Here is a 22564-nt window from a genome sequence, read left to right on the forward strand (position 1 = left end):
CTATTGCACATGGGCCGTGTGGAGAATGTAAAGGGATTTAAAATAAATGACATAGGGTCTAACCTAATGGAATTTACAATTTACAGACAAGGAAATGGAAGGCCAGAAAGGTAGTGACTTACCCAAGGCTGTACAGATGGCCACAGCAGGACTAAAACATAGGCCTTCCAACTCCCAGTCTAGTGTCTTTCTTCACTACTTGTTGCTGATATCCAAGTGATCTATAAGACTAAATGACCTCATGTTAAATAGCTAATTTTCCAAAAAATTGTTATATATCTTTGTTTAGATTTTGAAAGTCTGTATTTTTTCTCCTTTTGATATGTATATATGTTTGTCTTTCTTCAGGTATTATCAGAGTTAGACATTATGGTCCCACTTCAGCTACTAATAAGCATGTTTTCTGATGGAGTTAATTCCGTCAAAGAGCTGGCAAATCAAAGAAAATCAAGAGTCAGTGAGCTGGCAGGGAGTCTTGCAGCTCGAAGGGTAATTATCACCCCAATTCTTCTTGTTTATCTTGCTTGTTGAGATTCTGGAAAGCACTGCTAATTGTACCAGTACCTAAGATTGACATCAAAGGCTCAGATAGTTGTAAATGATGACTCATTTTTTTTTCTATGTTCTTTTTATTATTGAAGATTCATACAAATTATGAGATGCTGGATCTAGGAAATGCCAGGTGGAATCTATAATCAAATATAATTTTTATTATTTAAAATTATTTATGTCTATCAGTTTAACACACATTTATTAAGTACCTACAAGGTACTGCTCCAGGCTCTGTAGGGAAGAAGACTGAAAAGTTAGTAAGATGTGATCCCCACCATTATGGAATAGAGAATACTCAGTACTCCACAGGGTTGTGAGAAAATAATTTTGTAAATTGGCAAGTATTATAGAAATGGGAGCTAATAGATTTATAGTCTAGTAGAGAGATAAGATCAATCCACAAATAACTATAATATGTAGGAGAATGTAATATAATAGCTTAAGCAGGTTGCTTTAAGAGTTCAGATGAGAGAGAGTGAGAGAGAGAGAAAGAGAGAGAAAGAGAGAGAGAAGAGAGAGAGAGAGAAGAGAGAGAGAGAGAGAGAGAGAGAGATTGATTTCTTCTTCCTCAAGCTTAGAATGTGTTTTGGAGTGTGTGATGCTGCCACATTTACTCCCATGTTTACCGTGCAAAACTTTTCCTCTCTTGCCAAACCTACTGCCTCCTTTTGCTTTTGTATTCCCAGACTCCCCTAGGGGATGTGACTAGTAGCTGGTAGTCTTTATGTCTCTCACTTCAATTAGAGACCACATCTTTAGTTTGCATGTAGTGAAAACCTCGCTGAACTACTTTTTTTAAAAGAAGGTACAAGTTGCATTTTTTTATAAATAGTATTTTATTTTTTCCAATTATATGTAAAGATAATTATCAATATTTATTTTTTATAAGATTTTGAGTTCTAATTTTTCTCCCTCCCTCCCTTTCTTCCCTCCTCCCCAAGACAGCAAGCTGTCTGATATGGATTGTACGTGTGCAATCATGTTAAACGTATTTCCACAGGAGTCATGTTGTAAAAGAAGAAACAGAACAAAAAGAAAAAAAAAAACCACAGGAAAAAAAAACCCAGAGTGAAAATAGTATGCTTGAATCTGCATTCGGACTCCATCAGTTTTTTCTCTGGATGTGGATAGCATTTGATGAGCTACTTTTTTATCAGCATGGTCCTCAGTTTTTCCACCAACAATAAATTACCTGGATAATTCTATAATCATTTTAATTATTAATAATAACATAGTGATTTGCATAACATATTTATGCTGTCAAGTATTTTATGAATAATATCTTCTTTGAGCTCTCAACAGCCCTATGCGGGAGGCAGAGTAGGGCAGCAATTATCTCCATTTGGCAGATGAAGAAATTGAGGCCAAGAGAGATTGAATGAATTTTCCAAGGTCACTTTTGATTTATTGACTTACTAATTAATTTACTACTTAAATTACTTCTTAAATTTGCTATTTAACAACTAACTTAAATTATTAACTCCATTTACTATTGTAAGAATCTGTGGTTTCATCATTGCAGGTACTCCTGTATTGATAAATATTGTATAAATTATGGAGTAGTAGATGGAGCACTCCACTTGGAGATAGGAAGACCTTGGTTTGAATCTTGCCTCAAACAGTTACTAGCTGTGTGACCTTGGGAAAGACATTTTACCTCTCTGGGCCTCAGTTTCCTCACTGGTAAAATGAGGGGTTTGGACTTAGTGGTCTCTAAGATCCTTTTTAGCTTTAAATATATGATCCTAAGTATGTAAAATAATGTAGAAAGTATATTTTAGATGTTTAGATCCATACTTTAGATCAGGGGTGGGGAACCTGTGACCTTGAGACCACATGTAGCCCTCTAGGTCCTCGAGTGCAGCCCATTGATTGAATCCAAACTTCACAGAAAAAATCCTCTTAATAAAAGGATTTGTTCTGTAAAACTTGAACTTAGTCAAAAGGCTGTACCCAAGGACCTAGAAGGCCATATATGGCCCTGAGGCCACAGGTTCCCCACCCCTGCTTTACATGTTCTTTGTAAATTATTGTGGCCAACATATTGTGGCCAGTCTTCTGAGGAAGAGCCTTTCAACCTTTAGCCAGGCTGGTCCTAAGATGACAGACATAATCTATTGCTAGGCTCATAGTTGAAAGTTTTCCAGCTTTACAGTGTGTAACTCTTATTTGAATTCTACTCAGCTCTATTAGCTTTTGATAGGTCAAGGTCAATTCCATGCCATGGTTAATCATTGGAGGAGGATATATCAGGTTCATCAGAACAAAGATTTAGAGATGGGAGAGACTTTGAAGTTATTGAGTCCAGCCTCCTTATTTTAGAGTAAACTGGGGCCTAGAGATGGGAAATAATTCTCTTAAAATCATGTAGGTAGCAAGTAGCAGAGCCAGGTTTAATATTATACTTTCTGTAGCAGGTGCTGACACTACTATGAACTTTAATAAGAGGGGTAGTGATACCAAATAGATACAAATCTATATATGCACATGCATTTAATATTGATAGTGCTTGGGTTTTCATCTTTCTTTTATTTGTCATGGAATCTCCAATTCTTGTGCAAGATGACTTTCAACATTACCTTGTAATATTTTGTTTTCAGAAGATTATTTCCTTATTTTAGAGAAAGATCTAATAAAATTTAGGATAGTTAACTTAAAATGTTTGGTATGATCCAAATGTAAAAGTAAATTCAAATGTCTTTTTCACTTAGTGTCTTAGTAATTTATACATTTAGTGCAAATCAGCTGTTTTAAAAAGAATTGATAGTTTTCTTTCATATTTTTGTATGATTCATTTAATTTTTTCAGAAAGTATGTATAGTTTAATGACTTTTTCCTGCATACCTGATCCTAGGGAAAGATTTTTTTTTTAAATTCACTCCCATCCTTCTTTCCCTCCTTTATCTTCCTTCCTTCCTTTTTTCTCACAGAGACTTTTTAATTCTTTTTTTTTTCAGTTCCAAATTCTCTCCCTCTACTTACCCCCTTCCCTACCTGTTGAAAAGGCAAGAAAAACAAAACCCATTACAAATATGTGGAGTCATGCAAACCAAATTTCTGTGACAGCCATGTTTTTAAAAAGGCAAGAAAAAGAAAGAAAAGAAAATATATTTCAATTTGTATTCTAAGTCCATCAGTTCTCATTCTGGATAGCATGTTTCATTATGAGTCCTTTGTAATTGTGAATCATTGTGTTGGTCAGAGTTACTAAATCTTTCAAAATTGATTATCTTTACAATATTGCTATTTCTGTATAGATTATTCACCTGCTTCTGGTCATTTCACTTAGTATCATTTCATACATATCCTCCTGGGTTTTCCTGAAATCATCTCCTTCGTAATTTCTTACAGTTCAGTAATATTCCATCACATTCGTATACCATAACTTGTTCAGCTTTTCCTCATTTGATGGCTATCCCCTCAGTTTCCATTTTTTAGCATAGTAGAAATTGCTGCTAGAAATAGTTTTGTACATGTGGATCCTTTTGCTCTTTCTTTAGGCTATAGAATTAGTAGTGTTATTGCTAGATCAAAAAGTATATACAGTTTGCTGGCTTTTGGGGCATAGTTCCAAATTGCTTTCCAGAATGGTTAGACTAGTTTGCAGTTCTACTAACAGTGCATTAGTGTGCTTTTCCCCCCATATTCTTTCCAGCTTTTGTCATTTTGCTTTTTTTTGTCATCTTAGCGAAACTGTTGGATGTGAGTTGGCAGATCAGATTGTTTTTATTTGTATTTCTCTGATTATCAATGATTTAGGTTATTTTATCATATGGCTATTGATAGTTTGGATTTTTTCCTCTGAAAATTGCCTCATTCATATCCTTTTATCAATTGGGAAATGGCTCATCTTATAGATTTGACTCAGTTCGCTATTATTTTAGAAATGAGACCTTTATTACAGAAAGTTTCTGCGAAGATTTTTTCCCGGTTTCTTACTTTTCTTCTAATTTAGATATATTGGTTTTGTTTGTGCAAAAAATGTTTTTAATTTTTATGTTCAAAATTATCCATTTTATTTCCCATGAACCTCTCAATTTCTTGTTTCATCATAAACTCATCTCTGATCATAAACCTGACAAGTTTAATTTCCAAACCTGCTCTACTAATTTGCTTATGATATTACCCTTTATGTCTAGATCATGAATTAATTTTGAGTCTATTTTGGTATGTGGTATGAGTTGTTAGTCTATGCCTAGTTTTTGCCAAACTGCTTCCCCAGTTTTTGTCAAATAGTGAGTTCTTGCCCCAGTAACTGGGATCTTTGGGTTTATCAAGCACTGAGTTACTGTGCTCTTTTACTTCTTCATACTGAATCCTGTGTACTATGACAATCACCAGTATATCTCTCAGTCATTGCTGGCAAGATTCTTGCTAGAGTCTTCTTTAATAGGTAGATCCTTCACCTGAGAGATAGTTATCTGCCTGAGAACCAGTGTGGCTTCAGAAAGGGCATGGAACAGTCAATATGGTGTTTGCTGACTAACAATTCAGGAGAAACTCCAGGAACAGAACAGAGGTCTGCACACAACATTCATCAATATGATGAAGGCCTTTGATACTGTTGGTTGTGAAAGCTTATGGAAGATTATGGCAAAATTTGATTGCCCAGAGAAGTTCATCGGTATTATATGCCAGTTCCATGATGGCATGCTTACATGGGTTCTGGATAATGGATGATGATCTCATGTTTTCCCAGTCACCAGTGGGATAAAGCAGGGCTGTATGCTTGCTCTCATGCTTTTAGCATGATGTTTTGAGCAATTTTGTCAGATGCCTTCAACCAGGATGAAAATGGCATCAAAGTCAGCTACCATACTGACAGTAAATTATTTAACTTGAGAGTTGGTAGGTGTTTACAGAAGATTGTGCACTCAATGCAACCTCTGAGGCTGAGATGCAACAGAGTATGGATTAGTTCTTTGCTACTCGTGCTAATTTTGGCCTGCCAACACCAAGAAAACAAAACTTCTCCACCATCCAGCACCATATCATCCATACATGGAGCCATTGTGCTGACCACATTATAGTATCCCTGTGAAACCTGGCCAGTATGCCAGTGCAATGCCAGGAAACTGAATCACTCCATCCCATTTGAATTGTCTTAGGAAGATTCTGAAGATCACCTGGGAAGGTAAGGTATTGGACACTGAGGTCCTTTCTCAAGCTGAACTGCCAGCCATTCAAACTCTCCTGCAGGGAACACAACTCCAATGCACTGGCCATGTCATCTAAATGCCAAACATATGTTTGCCTAAACTACTGCTTTATGGAAAACTTACACAAGGCAACTGCTCATATGGAGGTCAGAAGATGTGATACAAGGACACCTTCAAGGTTTTTCTGAAGAACTTTGGAATCAAATGTGAGACATGGGAGACATCGGCACAGGATTACTCTGTATGGTGTGTGTGCATCAAATAAGGTACCATGCTGTATGAGCAAAGCAGAATTGCAGTAGCTCAAAAGAAACATGAGATATGCAAGTTTAGAGATATCTCTACTCCAGATGTTCATATGGACTATTTGTGCCTGACCAGTGATAGAGCCTTCAGACCTATTGGTCTGATTAGCCACAGTCAGACACACTGTACCTTAACCCCAACATAGTGATGTCATTTTGGTCCTCTTTCAGCACAAAGAACAACAATCATTGTATTCCCAATCTGTTCCACTAATCTACCTCTATTTCTTACATAGTACTACATTGTTTTGATGCTTACAGCTTTATAGTATAGTTTGAGATCCAATACTTCTAGCAGTCTTCCTTCTCATTTTTTTCATTGATTCCCTTGCTAGACCTTTTGTTCTTCCAGACAAATTTTGTTATTATTTTTTCTAGCTCTATAAAGTAATTCTTTGATATTTTGATTGATATGGCACTGAATAAGTAAATTAATTTAGGTAGTGTTGTCATTTTTATTATATTAGCTCAGCCTACCCATAAACTAAGTTGATAATTCTCCAGTTTTTAAAAAACTGTCTTTATTTGTGTGAAGAGTGTTTTGTAATTGTATTCATATGTACATCTTGGCAGGTAGACTTCCAAGTAGTTTATACTGTCTGCAAGTATTTTGAATAGAATTTCTCTTTCTATCTCTTCCTGCTGGGAGTTGTTGGCAATATACAGAAATGCTAATGATCTGTATGGGTTTATTATCCTGCAATGTTGCTGAAGTTGTTAATTGTTTTAATTAGTTTTTTGGTTGACTCTTTAGGGTTCTCTAAGTAAGCCATTATCATTTGCAAAGTTATAATTTTGTTTCCTTACTGCCTATGCTTATTTCTTCATTTTTTCTTGATTGTTAAAGCTAGCATTTCTAGTATGATATTGAATAGTCATGATGATAATGGATGCTGTCTCATGGTAGGGCTTTTCCCAACTACATCCCTAATTATGTAGCACTGATCTGTACCCTTCCCTGCTATTTTTCTACATTCACCTAGAAATCTCCTCCCTGTGTCCATGATCTTCCATTCCTGTAGGTGCCAGTTGTACTTAGGGGTTCCAATTCCTCTTCTCCCAATATAGGACAAGTAAACTTTTTATGCATCAAATCCCTCCCAGGCTTCATCCAATGTAAGTTCCTCATCTCCCTTCACTGACCACCACTCTTCACCCATAAGAGCATTCATCAATGAAAACTCCTTCCATCTTCAAAGTAAGGTCTTCTTTCCTACTGCCCTTTTCTATCTTCACCCCCTTCCCCCACCCACTTCCCTGTAGGCTGTCTTCTTTCCAAGATCACAAAGGTTCCCTCTCTTTCATTGCTACCCCTGGATATTCCCCTGCTGTCCTCCCCATTTTTTAATGTACCCTCCAATGTTGCAATGTCATCCCATAAAAAAGCATTGATTCACCTGTAGTCAGGGTTTTGCTAGGTTCTTTCCATAATGCCCCCTTCCTGCCTCTTCACTGTTCCCTTTACCAGACTTCCACCTTCATTCCTGTCTCTTTGCGTGCGTTTAGAAGGAAGTATTTTACTGGTCTCCTTGTTGTCACTCTTGCTGTTCTTGCTGCTGCATTTATTCACTCCTATGTTTCTGTTGTTTAGAGTGTCAAGAGGCAAATCTCTTCGGTTCTTGTTTTCTGTCTAAAAATGTTTAAAACTCTTCTTTATTATTGAATGTCCATCTTTTTTTTTCCTGTATGGTTAAGTTTAGATTTGTAGGGTAGGTCACCCTGGACTGCATCCTGAGATCCATTGCTTTTCAAAACACATTATTTCATTTTCTCCTGTTTTCTAGTGGGTCCAAAATAATCTTATGTTAATTGAATGTCCTTTCCTTTGTATTTAAAAATCTTTCTCTTAATTGCTTGCAGAACTTGTTTCTGAATTGAATTGTTAAATTTAACCACTATCTGTCTTAGAGTTTGCAACACTGGTTTTTTTCTGGAGGCAAAATGTGAATTCTTTCAACTGGTATTTCATTTTCTGTTCAGAAGTTCTGGGCAGTTTTATTATTTCCTTCATTATAGTGCTAAGTTTTTTTTTGTCCTATAGTGTTCTTCTGGGAGACCTTAAGTTTTCTCTATACATCCTGTCTTCAGGATCACTGTATTTTGTTTATATAGTTAGTATATTTTCTTTTAATGTTATTGTTTTTTGTTTCTCTTCTAGGTTGTCCTTCACTTCTGTCCATTCTTTCCCAATATATTGTTCTCTTTTGTTTCTTCATTGAGAGTCAAATTTTTCTATTCATTTATTATTGTTGTTGTACAGGTCATATATTCTGCTCTCATAATTCTCATTTCTCTTTTAAACCACTCAGGAACAGTGTGTTGTGGTTTCATATTCTCCTTACATCCCACAGAGTCCTCTGTCCCATCAAATGTTAGATAATTTTCCTTTTATTTTTGGCAATATTTATTCATAGATGCCTGAACTTGTTTATTAGATATGGGAAGCATATTTCCTTCTGTTGTTACTATTTTTTCCTGTTGATTTATCTGCTTATGTTCAAGCTCTTTGATTTTCTTCTTGCTGAAATATTTGGTAATTTCAGTCCTCCTCCCCTTATTTTCCCTATGGCTCACCTTCTGACTCCCTCCCCTCTGTGGTTTCCTTGGGGACTGGATCTTAAAGCATATCAGCTTCTTTTTGTGCTGGGCAATTCATGGTTCTCTAGCCTAGGTTTCTGCCCAAACTGACTTTTGGGTGGTCAGAACTGGGCCCAACTGGATACTGTGTTCTTTCCCTCCCACTTGCGCAGGGCCTTGTCCTAGTGACCTGTCCTCCTCCCTCTGTTCCTCATCTGTCTGGCCTGGCACCCACAATTCAGAGTTTTGCAGTATTGGTGCTTCCAGTTTGGAGCCCCCAGCTGGCTTTTGCTCCTGAAGAGCTGTGGCCAACCTGGCTGTTGAGGCCCAGGAAAGCTTCTGCAGCCTGGAGCCAAGGTCTCTGTGGCATTGGAAAGAGGGAGGACTGGGGTCCAGGAGTGGTTTTGATTGTGATCCTGCGTTGGGTCTTTGGGTCCACTAGAGCCTCATTGCTAGTAGTGTGGGAGGTGGGGCAGGGGTGCTGAGTGAGCCCACAGTCAGTAAGCATCAGTTCATGGGTTTTCAAAGTGCTTTTTAAACTTTCTTTTGGATTCTGGTTGTCTTAGACCGTGGATTCAGCTGAAGTTGCTTTGTCTTTGGTGTGTAGTTTCTGTCTTGGAGAGGTTTGAGAGAATATGAAATATCAGAGAATGTTTCGTTGCTCATATTGTTGATTACTTGGTTGGTTCGTGTCCTTAGTTCTTGAAGAGGACCAAAATGACATCACAACATTGGAGTCAAGATACAACACGTCCGACTGTGACTGATCAGACTAGTGTGAGCTCAGAACACTCTACCACAGGTTGGGTAGAGATAGTCCATATGAACATTTGGAGTGGAGTTGTCTCTAAATTTGTGCATCTGTTTTTCTTTTGAGCTTTTGCAATTCTGCTTTGCTCATAGAGCATAGCACTTTCTTTGATATGGGCACACCACGCAGGGTAGTCCTTTGCCAGTGTCTCTATTATCTCACAATTGATATCAAAGTTTTTCAGAGCTACCTTGAGAATATCCTTGCATTTCTTTTAATGACTTCTATGTGAAATTATCTTTTAAAATTATCTTTTAGGCAAACATATGTTTGGCATTTGAGCGACGTGGCCAGCCCATTGGAGTTGTGCTCTCTGCAGGAGAGTTTGAATGCTTGGCAGTTCAGCTTGAGAAAGCACCTCGGTGTCCAATACCTTATCTTGCCAGGTGATCTTCAGAATCTTCCTAAGACAATTAAAATCAGATGGAGCGATTCAGTTTCCTGGCATGGTGCTGGTATACTGTCCAAGTTTCACAGGCATATAGCAATGAGGTCAGCACAATGGTTTTGTAGACTTTCAGCTTAGTGGCTTCTCAAGCTTTCCCATTCACCAAATAGAGCGAAATAGGGCTTTTTGTTCCCATGCTTTTTAGCACGATATTTTCAGCAATGTTGTCAGAAGCCTTCACTGAGGATAAAAATGGTATCAAGGTCAACTAACACACTGATGGTAAACTATTTAACTTGAAAAGACTACAAGCCAAGACTAAAGTGAGTTGTGCGTGATTTTTTTGTTAGATAAATTCACAGATGATTGTGCACTCAGTGCAGCCTCTGAAGGTGGGATGCAGCAAAGTATAGAGTGAGTCTCTGCTGCTTGTGCTAGTTTTGGTATAACAATTAACACCAAAAAAAATAGGTCCTCCACCATCCAACTCCATACCATCCATATGTGGAACCATCAGTTACAACAAATGGAGAAATTTTGAATACTATAGATAAGTTCACTTACCTTGGCAGTATACTTTCCAGGGTGATGATGAAGTTGATGCATGCATTTCCAGAGCTAGCTCAGTGTTTGGGAGGCTCTGAAGGAAAGTATGGGAGAGAAGAGGTATTAGGCTGTTGCTTATTTAACTTAAAAGTAGAAGGATGATTCTTTACCTATTTTTTCAAACAATTTATGTAATACTGGAATTAATTCTTCTTTAAATATTGATGCAATTCATGGGTAAATCCATCTGGTCCTAGGGTTTTTTTTTTCCCTTAGGGAGCTCATTCATGGCTTGTTCAATTTTTTTTGAAGTATATTTTATTGAATTTTAAAAACAATTTGTTGAAGTCTATTTCCTGTTCTGTTAATCTGGGCTATTTATATTTTTGTAAATATTTATCCATTTCATTTAGGTTGTCAGTTTTATTGGCATATGGCTGGAATTGCTTTTATTTCCTCTTCATTGGTTGTGAATCAATTAACTTAATTTCTAAATGAATGGTGTTTGAAAACATTTATGCTATTTACCAGAGGATTAGAAGGGTGTCATCATTGAAGACTTTTTGTTATTTTCTCACATTTATATGGTATTACCAAACACTTTCCTCGCAGGAATCCTAGGAAGTAGGTAGGACAAGTATTATTATCTGTCTTACAGATGAGGCAACTGAGGCTCAAAGAGTGGAAGTTCCTTTCCTGAGGTCACATGACCAGTTCACTGTTGAAACTGGGCCTTGAGGCCCACCAGGACTTTTGCCTCCAGGCCCAGGACTCTTTTCAGCAAACTTAATTGATTGTACTCAATGAAGTTTCTAAATTCTTTCCTACAGGTGAGTGTTGCCTCTGATCCTGGCCGCCGAGTTCAGCACCATATGTTAAGCCCGTTTCCTAGCCCTTTCCAGAGCCCTCTTCGTAGTCCTATGCGCAGTCCATTTCGGAGCCCCTTCAAGAACTTTGGACACCCAGGAGGAAGGACTATTGATTTTGATTGTGAAGATGATGAAATGAATCTGAACTGTTTCATTCTCATGTTTGATCTCCTCCTGAAGCAGGTACTTGAAGCGAAAGCTTCAGTTTACTTCAATTTCATTCATTTTATCATCATAAAATTATAGACTTGTAGAATCTGAAGAGACATTAGAGATTATATAGACTAACCTTTAATTCCTAAATTCTTTCTATGCCATCCCTGACAACTAGTTCTTATCTTACTTGAATTGTATGAATCCTATGCCTATTTAAACACTTTGTGTGGCCAGGAACTCACTACTTCACAAAACAGTTCATTTGATTTTAATTGTTAGGAAAGTCTTACTTATTGAGCTGAAATTTGCCACATTGCTCCTCATTGCTTGTCTCTGAGGCGAAGCAAAAGAAATCAAATCCCTTTCCTATATGGCAGTCACCAAGTACTGATCTTAGACTCTGAATTGTTTTCAAAATGGAAATTCCAAAAGTATTTAGAACAATAGCAGCTTCACTGAAATAAAATCTGAGTTTTGCTGGGCCTCTCCACTTCCTTAAAGGGAGGGGCATGTGAAATGAGCCTCCCAAACTGACTACTTATGAGAACAATGCTCATTTAAATGCTCGTGCTCTGCTCTGTTTAATACTTGTGAACTTCAAGGATTAGTGATTTCATCATTAGTGTGGACCGACTCTCTTCCCTCAACCCCCTAAAAGCCCTATATTAGTATTAGATATTCATAAGTTTCTATGAACAAAGATAATTCTCTCTGTCAGCTAACCTTCTCCACATTGGGCAAGGCTGGTTTTTGGATGACACACAGTTTGTCACTGGTCCCACTCTCAAATCTTTCTAGCTTGGTAGGACCTGTTAGTGCTTATTCTCCAGTAGAATAGTTTCCACGAGCCCAGGGTCATGTCAATGTCACAGTGAGTCTGTCTGTTTAAAAAAAAAATCTTTGCTATTACTCTCAGTCACACATTGCTTCGGTGTTATATTACCACAAATCCCCAAATCAATAGTCATTAACCTGCTGTAGATAGCTGTATGTTCCATCTTTGAATAAGGGCTATACAGGATGTCCGTGGGCAAAGGCGGCTTCCGGGGGGAGTGTGCAAAAATCATTAGACAGCATCACAGAATTCCCTCCTTTCTTCTTGTGTCATGCAGATGGAGTTACAAGATGATGGAATCACCATGGGCTTAGAAAACAGTCTGTCTAAGGACATCATTTCTATAATAAATAATGTCTTCCAAGCCCCCTGGGGGGGTTCTCATACTTGCCAGAAGGATGAAAGAGCTGTTGAGTGCCACTTGTGCCAGTCAAGCATCCTTTGCTATCAGCTGGGCTGTGACCTCCTAGAACGACTGGCTCCCAAAGAAGAAAGCCGGCTAGTGGTAAGCAGCTGAGGAAAGGCGATGGCTCTGAAGGTCTGTCTCACGACAGTAAGCACCCTGAACACGTGTTCAGTTCCTTAGAGCTTACAAAACACTATGACATTTAATATGTCACTTGATCTTCAATTAAAATTTATTTCAATACAATAGATATTTAAGAAATGATTAAATTGCAGAGCAGTTCAGAAAACAGCATACTTGTCAACCCGATAATGAAAAATGCTCATAAAAATGTATGCTGAGGAGATTTAGGTAAGACACGATCCCTGCTGTCATGGAGCTGACTGCCTAATTGAGAGGCAACTTTGGTATTCAGAGCCCTTCCCCTCCCCCCCAACTACGTTTTCCAGTCTTTTTACATCTCATACCACCTCTTATCTACCATGGACTCTGCAATCCTGTGACACTGGCACCCTTGCTGTTCCTTTTTTTTTTTTTTAAGGCAATTGGCGTTAAATGACTTGCCCAGGGTCACATAGTTAGTAAGTGTCAAGTGTTTGGTCTGAGGCCAGATTGGAACTCAGGTGCTCCTAACTTCAGGGCTGGTGCTCTATCCACTGTGCCACCTAGCTGTCCCAACCTTGCTCTTACTTGAACAAGACAGTCTGTGTCCCAAACCTGGACATTTTCATTGGCTGTCCCTTGTGCCTGGAATGCTCTCCCTGCTCATTTCTGCCTCCTGCCTTCTCTGGCTTCCTTCAAGTTCTGGCTAAAATCCCACTTTCTATGGGAAACCTTTCCCTATCCCTTTTAATTTTAGTGCTTTCCATTTGTTGATTGTTTCAATTTAGCCTGTGTATAGTTTATATGTATTTGTATGTTGTTTCCCCTTTTAGACTGTGAGCTCCTTGAGAGCAGGTACTATTTTTAGCCTTTCTTTGTATCCTCAGTGCTTGGCATAGTGTTCGGCACGTAGTAGGCACTCGATAAATCCTCAGTTTCTTCTTCTGGAGCATGGAGATTACAGTAGCACCTACCCCATAGAATTGTTGTGGAGATTAAGTGTCAATAACATGTAAAACATATAATGATGTCATATAAATACTTGCTATCAATAAGATAACAAGAGACATGTAACTAATATGCAATAATACCTGATAAGGTACAAATGAAATGTTGTATGAGATGTTCACAACTATTTTGTGAAGTCAGCTTTTCATAGTGATAGAGTATTAGTCTGGGAGTCAGGTTCAAGTCCCACCTCTCGTAGAAGAGTGCTGAGTTTGGAGTCAGAGAGTCTGGGTTTAAATTTAGGGTTTACTGTCTAATGTTTGTGATTTTAGGCAAGTCAGTTAATCTTTTTGGCCTCACTTTCCTCATCTGTAAAACAAGATTGGATGGCCTCGGAGGCTTCTCCTTGCTTTAAGTCTGAAAATATGAAATCTACTGTGTGACCATGTGAAAGGTCGTTTAGCCCGTCAGTGTCTCAAATAAGGGTTGTTTTTTTAATCAGTACTATCTTTTACTTTAAACACTTTCCTTTTTATTACGAACTTCACAAACAACAAACATGAATATTTTCCCTTACAGTAAACAGAAAAAGAGGACAGAATATTAAATCATGAATCTTTACTTTGAATACCTTTTTTTTTATATTTTAAATTTAACATAGAAATTCCAAACCTGCTTCTTTGTGTCCCCTTCTCAACTTCTTTTTGTTCTCTTCTACTTATTTTTATTTTATTTTATTTTTTGATGAGACAATTGGGGTTAAGTGACTTGCCCAGAGTCACACAGCTAGGGAGTGTTATGTGTCTGAGGCCAGATTTGAACTCAGGTCCTCCTGACTCTAGGGCTGGCGCTCTATCCACTGTGCCACTTAGCTGTCCCTCTTCTGTTTATTTTATATATATATATGTATATGTATATGTATATATATATGTATATATATATATGTTCATTAATACACTTTTCTTTTTTGCCCTTTTAGAGTATCACTATCAATAGGTTCCATACTTTTTACCCAACTCTAACCAGTCTTCTTGAAATGAAAGTTGTTTTCGAAAAATAAGTATAGTCATTCAATAGAAATTCAAACATTGGCTATGCCTGAAAATATCTCACTCAGAGCCTCTAGTCCATCACCCTTTCTGCCAAGATTGGAAATATAATTTATCATTATCTTTTGGAGTCATGATTAGCCATTGCTTTCATCATAGTCATTAAGTCTTTCAGGAGTTATTTTACTTATAATATTGTCATCATATAAATTGTTCTCTTGGTTCTACTCATGAGGTTTCTCTGAATCCATCCCTTTTACCACTGCAATAATATTCCATCACATTCAGAAACCACGATTTGTTCAGTCATTCCCCAATTGATAGATACAGTTTGTTTGTAGTTTTTTTCTTACAAAAAACTGTTGCTATAAATATTTTGCACAAATTAGTCCTTTATGACCAGGATCACCAGGTCAAAGGGTATACTTAATTTGGTGAATTTCTGGTTTTAGTTCCAAACTGTTTTATAAAATGGTTATGCTTTAGAAATCTACCAATATAGTCCATTAGTGTGCCTATCTTCTTATAGCCCCTCCAACTATCATAATTTTCCTTTTCTGTCATCTGATGGATGTAAGGTAGAACAACAAAGTTGTTTTAGTTTTCATTTCTTTTGTAATTGGCAATTTGGTACATTTTTTCATATGATTCATGATAACTTGCCTTTCTTCTTTTGAGAACTGCATGTTCATATTCTTTGTCCATTTATGTATTATGGAATGGCTCTTATTCTTATATATTATATCAATTCCTTATTCATCTCGGATATAGGACCTTTATGAGAGAATTTTGCTGTAAAGATTTTTCCCCTTCAGTTAACTGTTTCCTTTCTAGTTCAGTTATTATTGTTTATGCAAAAGCTTTTTGTTTGTTTTTTTTTAGGTTTTTTTTTTTTTAGGCAATTGGGGTTAAGTGACTTGCCCAGAGTCACACAGCTAGTAAGTGTCAAGTGTTTGGTCTGAGGCTGGATTTGAACTCAGGTCCTCCTGACTTCAGGGCCAGCGCTCTATCTACTGCGTCACCCAGCTGCCCTTATGCAAAACCTTTTTGATGTTAAGTAATCACATTGTCTATTTTATTGTCTGTGAGCCCCTCTATTCCTTTTTTGCTCAATAATTCTTTCCCTGTATATGGTTGTGAAGGATATCTCTTTCCAAAACCCTTTAATTTGTTTATGATATGTTCATTTATAACTAGGTCATATATATCTAATTACTTCATATTGTATATATGTGTGTGTGTGTGTGTGTGTGTGTGTATATACATATACATATGTGTGTAGATATCTATCTATCTATCTGTCTGTCTTTCTGTCTATCTATCATCTATCTATCTAGTATGAGGTGTTGGTCTAAACCTGTCATACTATTTTCTAAGTTTCCCAATGGTATTTTTCAGATAGTGAATCATTACTCCAGTAGCTGGAATCCTTGGGTTTATCTATCAACTACTATATTGCTATATTTGCTTACTTTATGATAATTTTTAATTTTGTAAAATTTATCTATTCCATTGATCAAAGTTTCTATTTTTAAATGAATACCAAACAGTTTTGATGATTACTGCCTTGTAGTATACTTTGAGATGTGGAATTGCTAGGATATCATCTTTCCCACTTTTTCATTAATTTTATTTTTAAAAACCAAAAAGTTTTACATTGGTATTTTTATTTTTAACATCACTTATATTCTCCACTTTGTTCCTTCCTTTCTCCTTCCCGAAGAGCCACTTTTTATAATAATGAATTAAAAAAAGAGGAAGAAAAAAGTTCCATAAAACTAATCAACATATCAAAAAGTTTGATGTTATATTTATATATGTTATGTATCACATATATATTATGTGTAATATTTCGCATCAATGGTCCCTCCCTAATACAGAGGAAGAAGGGAAGGTATCTTCTCTTTGGGGCCAAACTTGCTTATTATAACTTCACAGCATTTACCTTCGATTATTTTGTTATTATTGTTCTTTCTACTTACATTATTATAGTTATCTTGTATATATATTTGTTTGGTTCTGCTTACTTTACTTTGCATCAGTTCATATGTCTTCCCATACTTCTTTCTATTCACCATGTTCATAATTTTTATAGCACAGTAATATTCCATTATATTCATGTACCATAATTTTAAAAAATATTTTTTCTCTAGTTACATGTAAAAATAATTATTAATACTAGTTTTTTTAAAAAAAATTTTGGATTCTAAATTCCTTCCCTCTCTCCCTTCCCCTCTCATTGAGAAGTCAAGCAATTTGATATAGGTTATATATGTTAAATCATATAAAACATATTTCCATATTAGCCAAGTTGGGAAAGAACACAAACCAAAATAAAAAAAAAAGAAAAAGAAAAACCTAAGAAAAATAAAGAAAGTAAAAAGGTATGTTTCAATCTGCATTCATATTTCATTTTTTTTGTGTGTGTGGAAGCAGATAGCATTTTTCATTATGTCTTTTGGAATTGGCTTGGATCTTTGTGTTGTTGAGAATAGCTAAGTCATTCATGGTTGATCATTCTACAATATTGCTGTTACTGTATGTTCTGCTCTCCTGGTTCTGTTCGCTTCACATCAGTTATGTAAGTCCAGGTTTTTCTGAAATCAACTTTCTTGTCATTTCTTATAGCACAGTATTATTCCATCACAGTCATATATGACAACTTATTCAGTCATTCCCTAATTGATGGGCATCCCCTCAATTGCCAATTCTTTGCCACCACAAAAAGAGCTGCTAAAAATATTTGTACATATAAGTCCTTTTCCTTTTTTTTTTTAATCTCTTTGGAATATAGTACTAGTAGTGGTATTGCTGGGTCGAAGGGTATGGTCAGTTTTATAGCCCTTTAGGAATCGTTCCAAATTACTCTCCAGAATAACTGGATCAGTTCACAACTCTACCAACAGTGCTTTAGTGTCTCAATTTTCCCACATCCCCTCCAACATTTGTCATTTTCCTTTTCTGTCATATTAGCCTATCTAGTAGGGATCAAGTGGCACCTTAGAGTTGTTTTAATTTGCATTTCTCTAATCAATAGTGATTTAGAGCATTTTTTTCATATGGCTATAGAGAGGTTTGATTTCTTCATCTGAAAACTGTCTGTTCATATCCTTTGATCTTTTATCAATAGGAGGATGACTTGTATTCTTCTAAATTTGACTCAATTCTCTCTCTATATTTGAGAAACAAGGCCTTCATCAGAGAAACTTGATCTAGAAGTTTTTCATTTATGATTATTGTATATTTTCCTTCATGCCGATTTTTCCCATTTATCCTTCTCTCTCCTCTCCCCCAGTTTCTTCTCAAAATTGTTTTGCTTCTGACCACTACCTCCTCCAATCTGCTCTTCCTTCTATCAGTCCTTGCTTTTCTTATCCTCCTCCCCTCCTACCTCCATGTAAGGTAAAATAGATTTGTATACCCAACTGAGCTAATTCTGATGATAGTGAGGTTCAAGCATTGCCATCACCCCACCCATCTTCCTCTCCACTGTAAAAGTTCTTTTGTACTTCTTTTATGTGAAATAATTTACCCCATTCTTCTTTTTCCTTTCCCTTTCTCTCAGTAGATCACTTTTTCTGACCCCTTAATTTTATTTTTTAGATGTCCCATCACAGTCAAATCACACCCCTGCCTTTTAGGTCTATGTATACTCCTTCTAACTGTCCTAGTAATGATAAAGCTCTTGGGAGTTTTAAGCATCAACTTCCTATGTAAGAATATAGACTGTTTAACCTTATTGAATCTCGCATGATTTCTCTTTCCTGTTTACCTTTTTATGCTTCTCTTGAGTCTTGTATTTGAAAGTCGAATTTTCTATTTGGCTCTGGTCTATTCATCAGGAATGCTTGAAAGTCCTTTATTTTATTAAATGTTCATTCCCCCCTCCCGAAGTTTTGAAGGTTTTTTTTTTTAATTCAGTGTTGCTGGGCAGGTGATTTTTGGTTGCAATCTTAGCTCCTTTGTGCTCTAGAATATCACATTCCTAGCCCTATGATCCTTTAATGTAGAAGCTGCTAAATCTTGTGTTATACTGAGTATGGCTCTTAAGATATTTTAATTGTTTCTTTCTGGCTACTTGCAATATTTTCAATTTGACTTGGGGGCTCTGGCATTTGGCTATAATATTCCTAGGAGTTTTTGTTTTGAGATCTCTTTCAGGAGATGATTGGTGGATTCTCTTAATTTCTATTTTACCCTTTGATTCTAAGCTATCAGGGCAGTTTTTCTTGATAATTTCTTGAAATATAATATCTAGGCTTTTTCTTTATCATGGCTGTTTCAGGTAGTCTAATGATTCTTAAATTATTTCTCCTTGATTTATTTTCCAGGTCAGTTATTTTTTTCAATGAGATATTTCATATTTCTTCTATTTTTTCATTCTTTTTATTTTGTTTTATTGTTTCTTGATGTCTCATGGAGTCATTAGCTTCTGCTTGTCTAATTCAAATTTTTAAGGAATTGTTTTTTCAGTGAGTTTTTGTACCTCTTTTTCCATTTGGCCAATTCTGCTTTTTAAGGAGCTCTTTTCTTAATTTTTTTGTGCCTCCTTTTACCAAGTGGTTAACTTTTTCCCCATTATTTTCTTGCATCACTCACATTTCTTTTCTCATTTTTTCCCTCTGTCTCTCTTATTTGAGTTTTAAAATCCTTTTTGAGCTCTTTCAGAAATTCTTTTTGGGCCTGAGACCAATTCACATTTTTCTTTGAGGATTTGAATGTAGCTGTTTTGACTTTGTTGTCTTTTTCTGAGTTTATGTTTTGGCCTTCCCTGTCACCATAGTAACTTTTTATGGTCAGGTTCTTTTTTAGTTGTTTACTTGTTTTCCCAGCCTATTTCTTGACTTTGAGCTTTATCTGAAAGTTGGTCTCTGCTCCTGGGATGGAGAGAACACTGCCCCAAGCTGCTGGGTTTTTTTTTTTGTGCTATTGTTTTCAGAGCTAGTTCTGGGGGTCTGTAAGTTTCAGTCCTTTCAAGGTGATATGATCTATGGAGACTTGTGGTCATTGCTCTCTTGGCTTATCCTCTGGTATGTGAACAACCACAAATACTCTTTTCTACCTACTCTAGTGTGCTAGTGCCCCTTCTTGCCCTGGGACTATTACTGGAACCATTTATGGGCAATGCAACAGAGTTCTTCACCCAGTGCTAGCAAAGGGTCCCCTGTAATCTCCTTCTGACCAGTTGTCCAACCCCCTTACTGTGATCTGAGAATTCTGGAAACTACTACTGCCATTTTAGTCACTCTCCCAAGGCCTGCATCCCCAGTGTCTCAGACAGCCTTTGTTCATGATAGACCCTTATTAAACTTTGAGTTAGATTGAGTTCCTGACTCCAGACCTTTGCACAGAGAGTACCTCCCATGCCCTGAAATGCTCTCCTACGTCACCTTCCTCTCTTAGCATCCTTCAATTTCTTCAAGGCTCAGCTAGGAAAAAAAAAGTTTTAAAAAAGAATGTATCTTATACTTTTTATCTTTTTAATGCTCCCTTTATGATTAACTTTCTCCTAATCTACTCTTTTTCTTATGTCTCCCTCTCTTCTCTTTCTGTTCTCATCTGTATCCCTTTAGACCTTAGTTTTGCTGTATCAGAATCTGTATGTATGGGTATATAGGTGTATGTGTATCTGTTCAACCTTTCTTTATTTTGATAAGAGTGAGGTCATGCAATGCTTACTTCTCTCGCCCCTTCTTCCATATTTGCATACTAATTTTCTCGGGTATCTCATTTATGTTTGTGATCACGGAGCCTGTCCTCCAACAACTGGTTCTCTTCCAGCTCAGCCCTCCCTTCCATCTTACAGAAAACAACTCCTGTGAAGAAGGGGCCAGCCATACCCACCAACTGCCAATCAGTTGCCACTCATAGGGAAGGTGGGCCAGCTTAGGTAAAGCAGGGAGAGATGGGAAGCTCTATGTGTCTGGCAAGCTGAACCATCACTACCACCTTTGTTCACCATCTCCCTTCAAACTTCGATGGAGATGGGGACCTGAATCCAAGAGCCTTTGGAATTAGCAATGCTTGTGGCACAATGCCTACAGCCATTATTTGGGAAATAGCCCTTGAGCAGCCTAGTAACAGCTCTGCAGTTGTTCTTGTCACATTTATTGAAACCCTAGAAAACAGAGTTCTTATCACCAAAGTCCTTGACAAATTCAGCATCAGAAACTAATATGATCTTAATAATTGGAAATAACATTTAAGGTTTAAGAGGCATCACCTTTGCTTTGCCACTGCACTTTAAGTACCATAGGACCTTTCCACCTGATTTGCAGCTGAAACTTTCCATGTATGTGGTTTCTCCCATTTCAATGTGAGCTCTTTGGGAGCAGGGACTGCCTTTTCTTTTTTGTATCCCCAGTGCTTAGCACAGTGCATTACACACTGTGAATACTTAAATGCTTCATTCATTCATTCAATCAACAAAATACTAAATTCTTCCTCCTTCCTCACTTCTTCCCTACTGTATTCTTTGATTTGGTAGATATAGCACTGGCCTTGAAGTCAGGAGGACTTGATTTCAAACCTGGCCTCAAACACTTACTAGCTGTGTGACCCTGGACAAGTCACTTAACCCTGTGTGCTTAAAAAAACAAAAATAAACCAACAACAACAATGTAATGATCTATAATATAGGAGGAGCCAAGATAGCAGAGTGCAGCTGTGATTCCTATCACAAAACTTCTCTAAATAGATATAGAAAATGCACCAGACTGAATCCTGATGGAGAGATTTAGAAAATGTCACAATGAGTCAGCCCAGTTTGGCATAGGGAGATACACAGGTAGGATTACGGACAATGGGAATTAAGGTGGGCCAGGAGCCATGTGGAGCACTGTAGTGCCTAGGGAGAGGCTGTACACTAGCTCAAGAGGAGGTCTCAGACTTATACTAGGGTTCTGCCAGACTCATAGTGGGGCACTATGATGAGGACAGCTTTGTCATCTACCACCCAGCTCTGAGTCACAGACCCAATATTTACACTCAGGTGGCCACAGTCAGAATCACAAATGATTTAGTAGCCAGTATTATAAAGGAAAAAAAGAGCTTGCAATATCATATTCCAAAAGGTAGAGGACATAGCTATAGCTAAGAATATGTTACCCAGCACAACTGAGCATAATGCTACAGGGAAAAAAATGGATTTTTAATGAAATATAGGAATTCCAAGCATTTCTGGTGAGCTATATAGAAATTTTCAAGTTCAAATACTGTAAAACAGTAAACACAAAAGAACAATAATAAAATACGAAATAAGGATAATTTGCTTATATTCTAACATGGATACATTTGTCCCTTCAGAGCTCAGTGATCATTGGTACTCGTACAGGAAGTGTAACTGGACAAGGCCTGGGGGTGGTTCTGTTATGTCTTGATGATCTTAAGAAAAGAGCAGGAAAAAAAGGGAAGAAAGGTTAGGGAAAATTATTTCACACAATCAGTGTGCAAAAGTAGATGATTGTACAAACAAGGAGGGGAGTTGGGAGACAGCAGCTGACAACTGAACTTCATTTTTATGTGAACTGGTCAAAAAAAGGAAGTTTTCAGAGATACATTTCAAATAGGAGGGAAAGGAGAGAAGGTAGGAGGAAAATTTGATGCAGAGTAGATTGAAGGAGGTCTTAGTCCTGAGCAAAACAAACTAACAATGCATAAAAATATTTTAGCCTCTTTGAGGTGACAAAGAATGGGAATCTGAGGGGGTTACTCATAAACTGAGTAATTGATGAAAAAGTTATAGTATATGCATGTGATGAAATACTATTGTGCTGGTCTCGGTATTTATATGAAAACTGGCATATCCCCAGTGCATTTGCATCTTACTTTTATTTTTTTTACACATTTTTAATAACATTTT

General features: G+C 37.0%; 1 protein-coding gene across 1 annotated transcript in view; it reads left to right on the forward strand.

Annotated features, from left to right (window-relative positions):
• The window catches only part of UNC79 (unc-79 subunit of NALCN channel complex), a 316047-nt gene that overhangs the window by 128376 nt on the left and 165107 nt on the right, over nt 1-22564 (forward strand). The window contains 3 exon segments of the mRNA XM_078151418.1: nt 349-489; nt 11169-11390; nt 12476-12703. Coding sequence (XP_078007544.1) covers nt 349-489; nt 11169-11390; nt 12476-12703 — 591 coding nt within the window.

The sequence above is a fragment of the Phascolarctos cinereus genome, unplaced genomic scaffold (genome assembly GCF_003287225.1).
Source record: "Phascolarctos cinereus isolate Bilbo 61053 unplaced genomic scaffold, phaCin_HiC Scaffold_3;HRSCAF=262, whole genome shotgun sequence".
Taxonomy (NCBI): Eukaryota; Metazoa; Chordata; class Mammalia; order Diprotodontia; family Phascolarctidae; genus Phascolarctos; species Phascolarctos cinereus.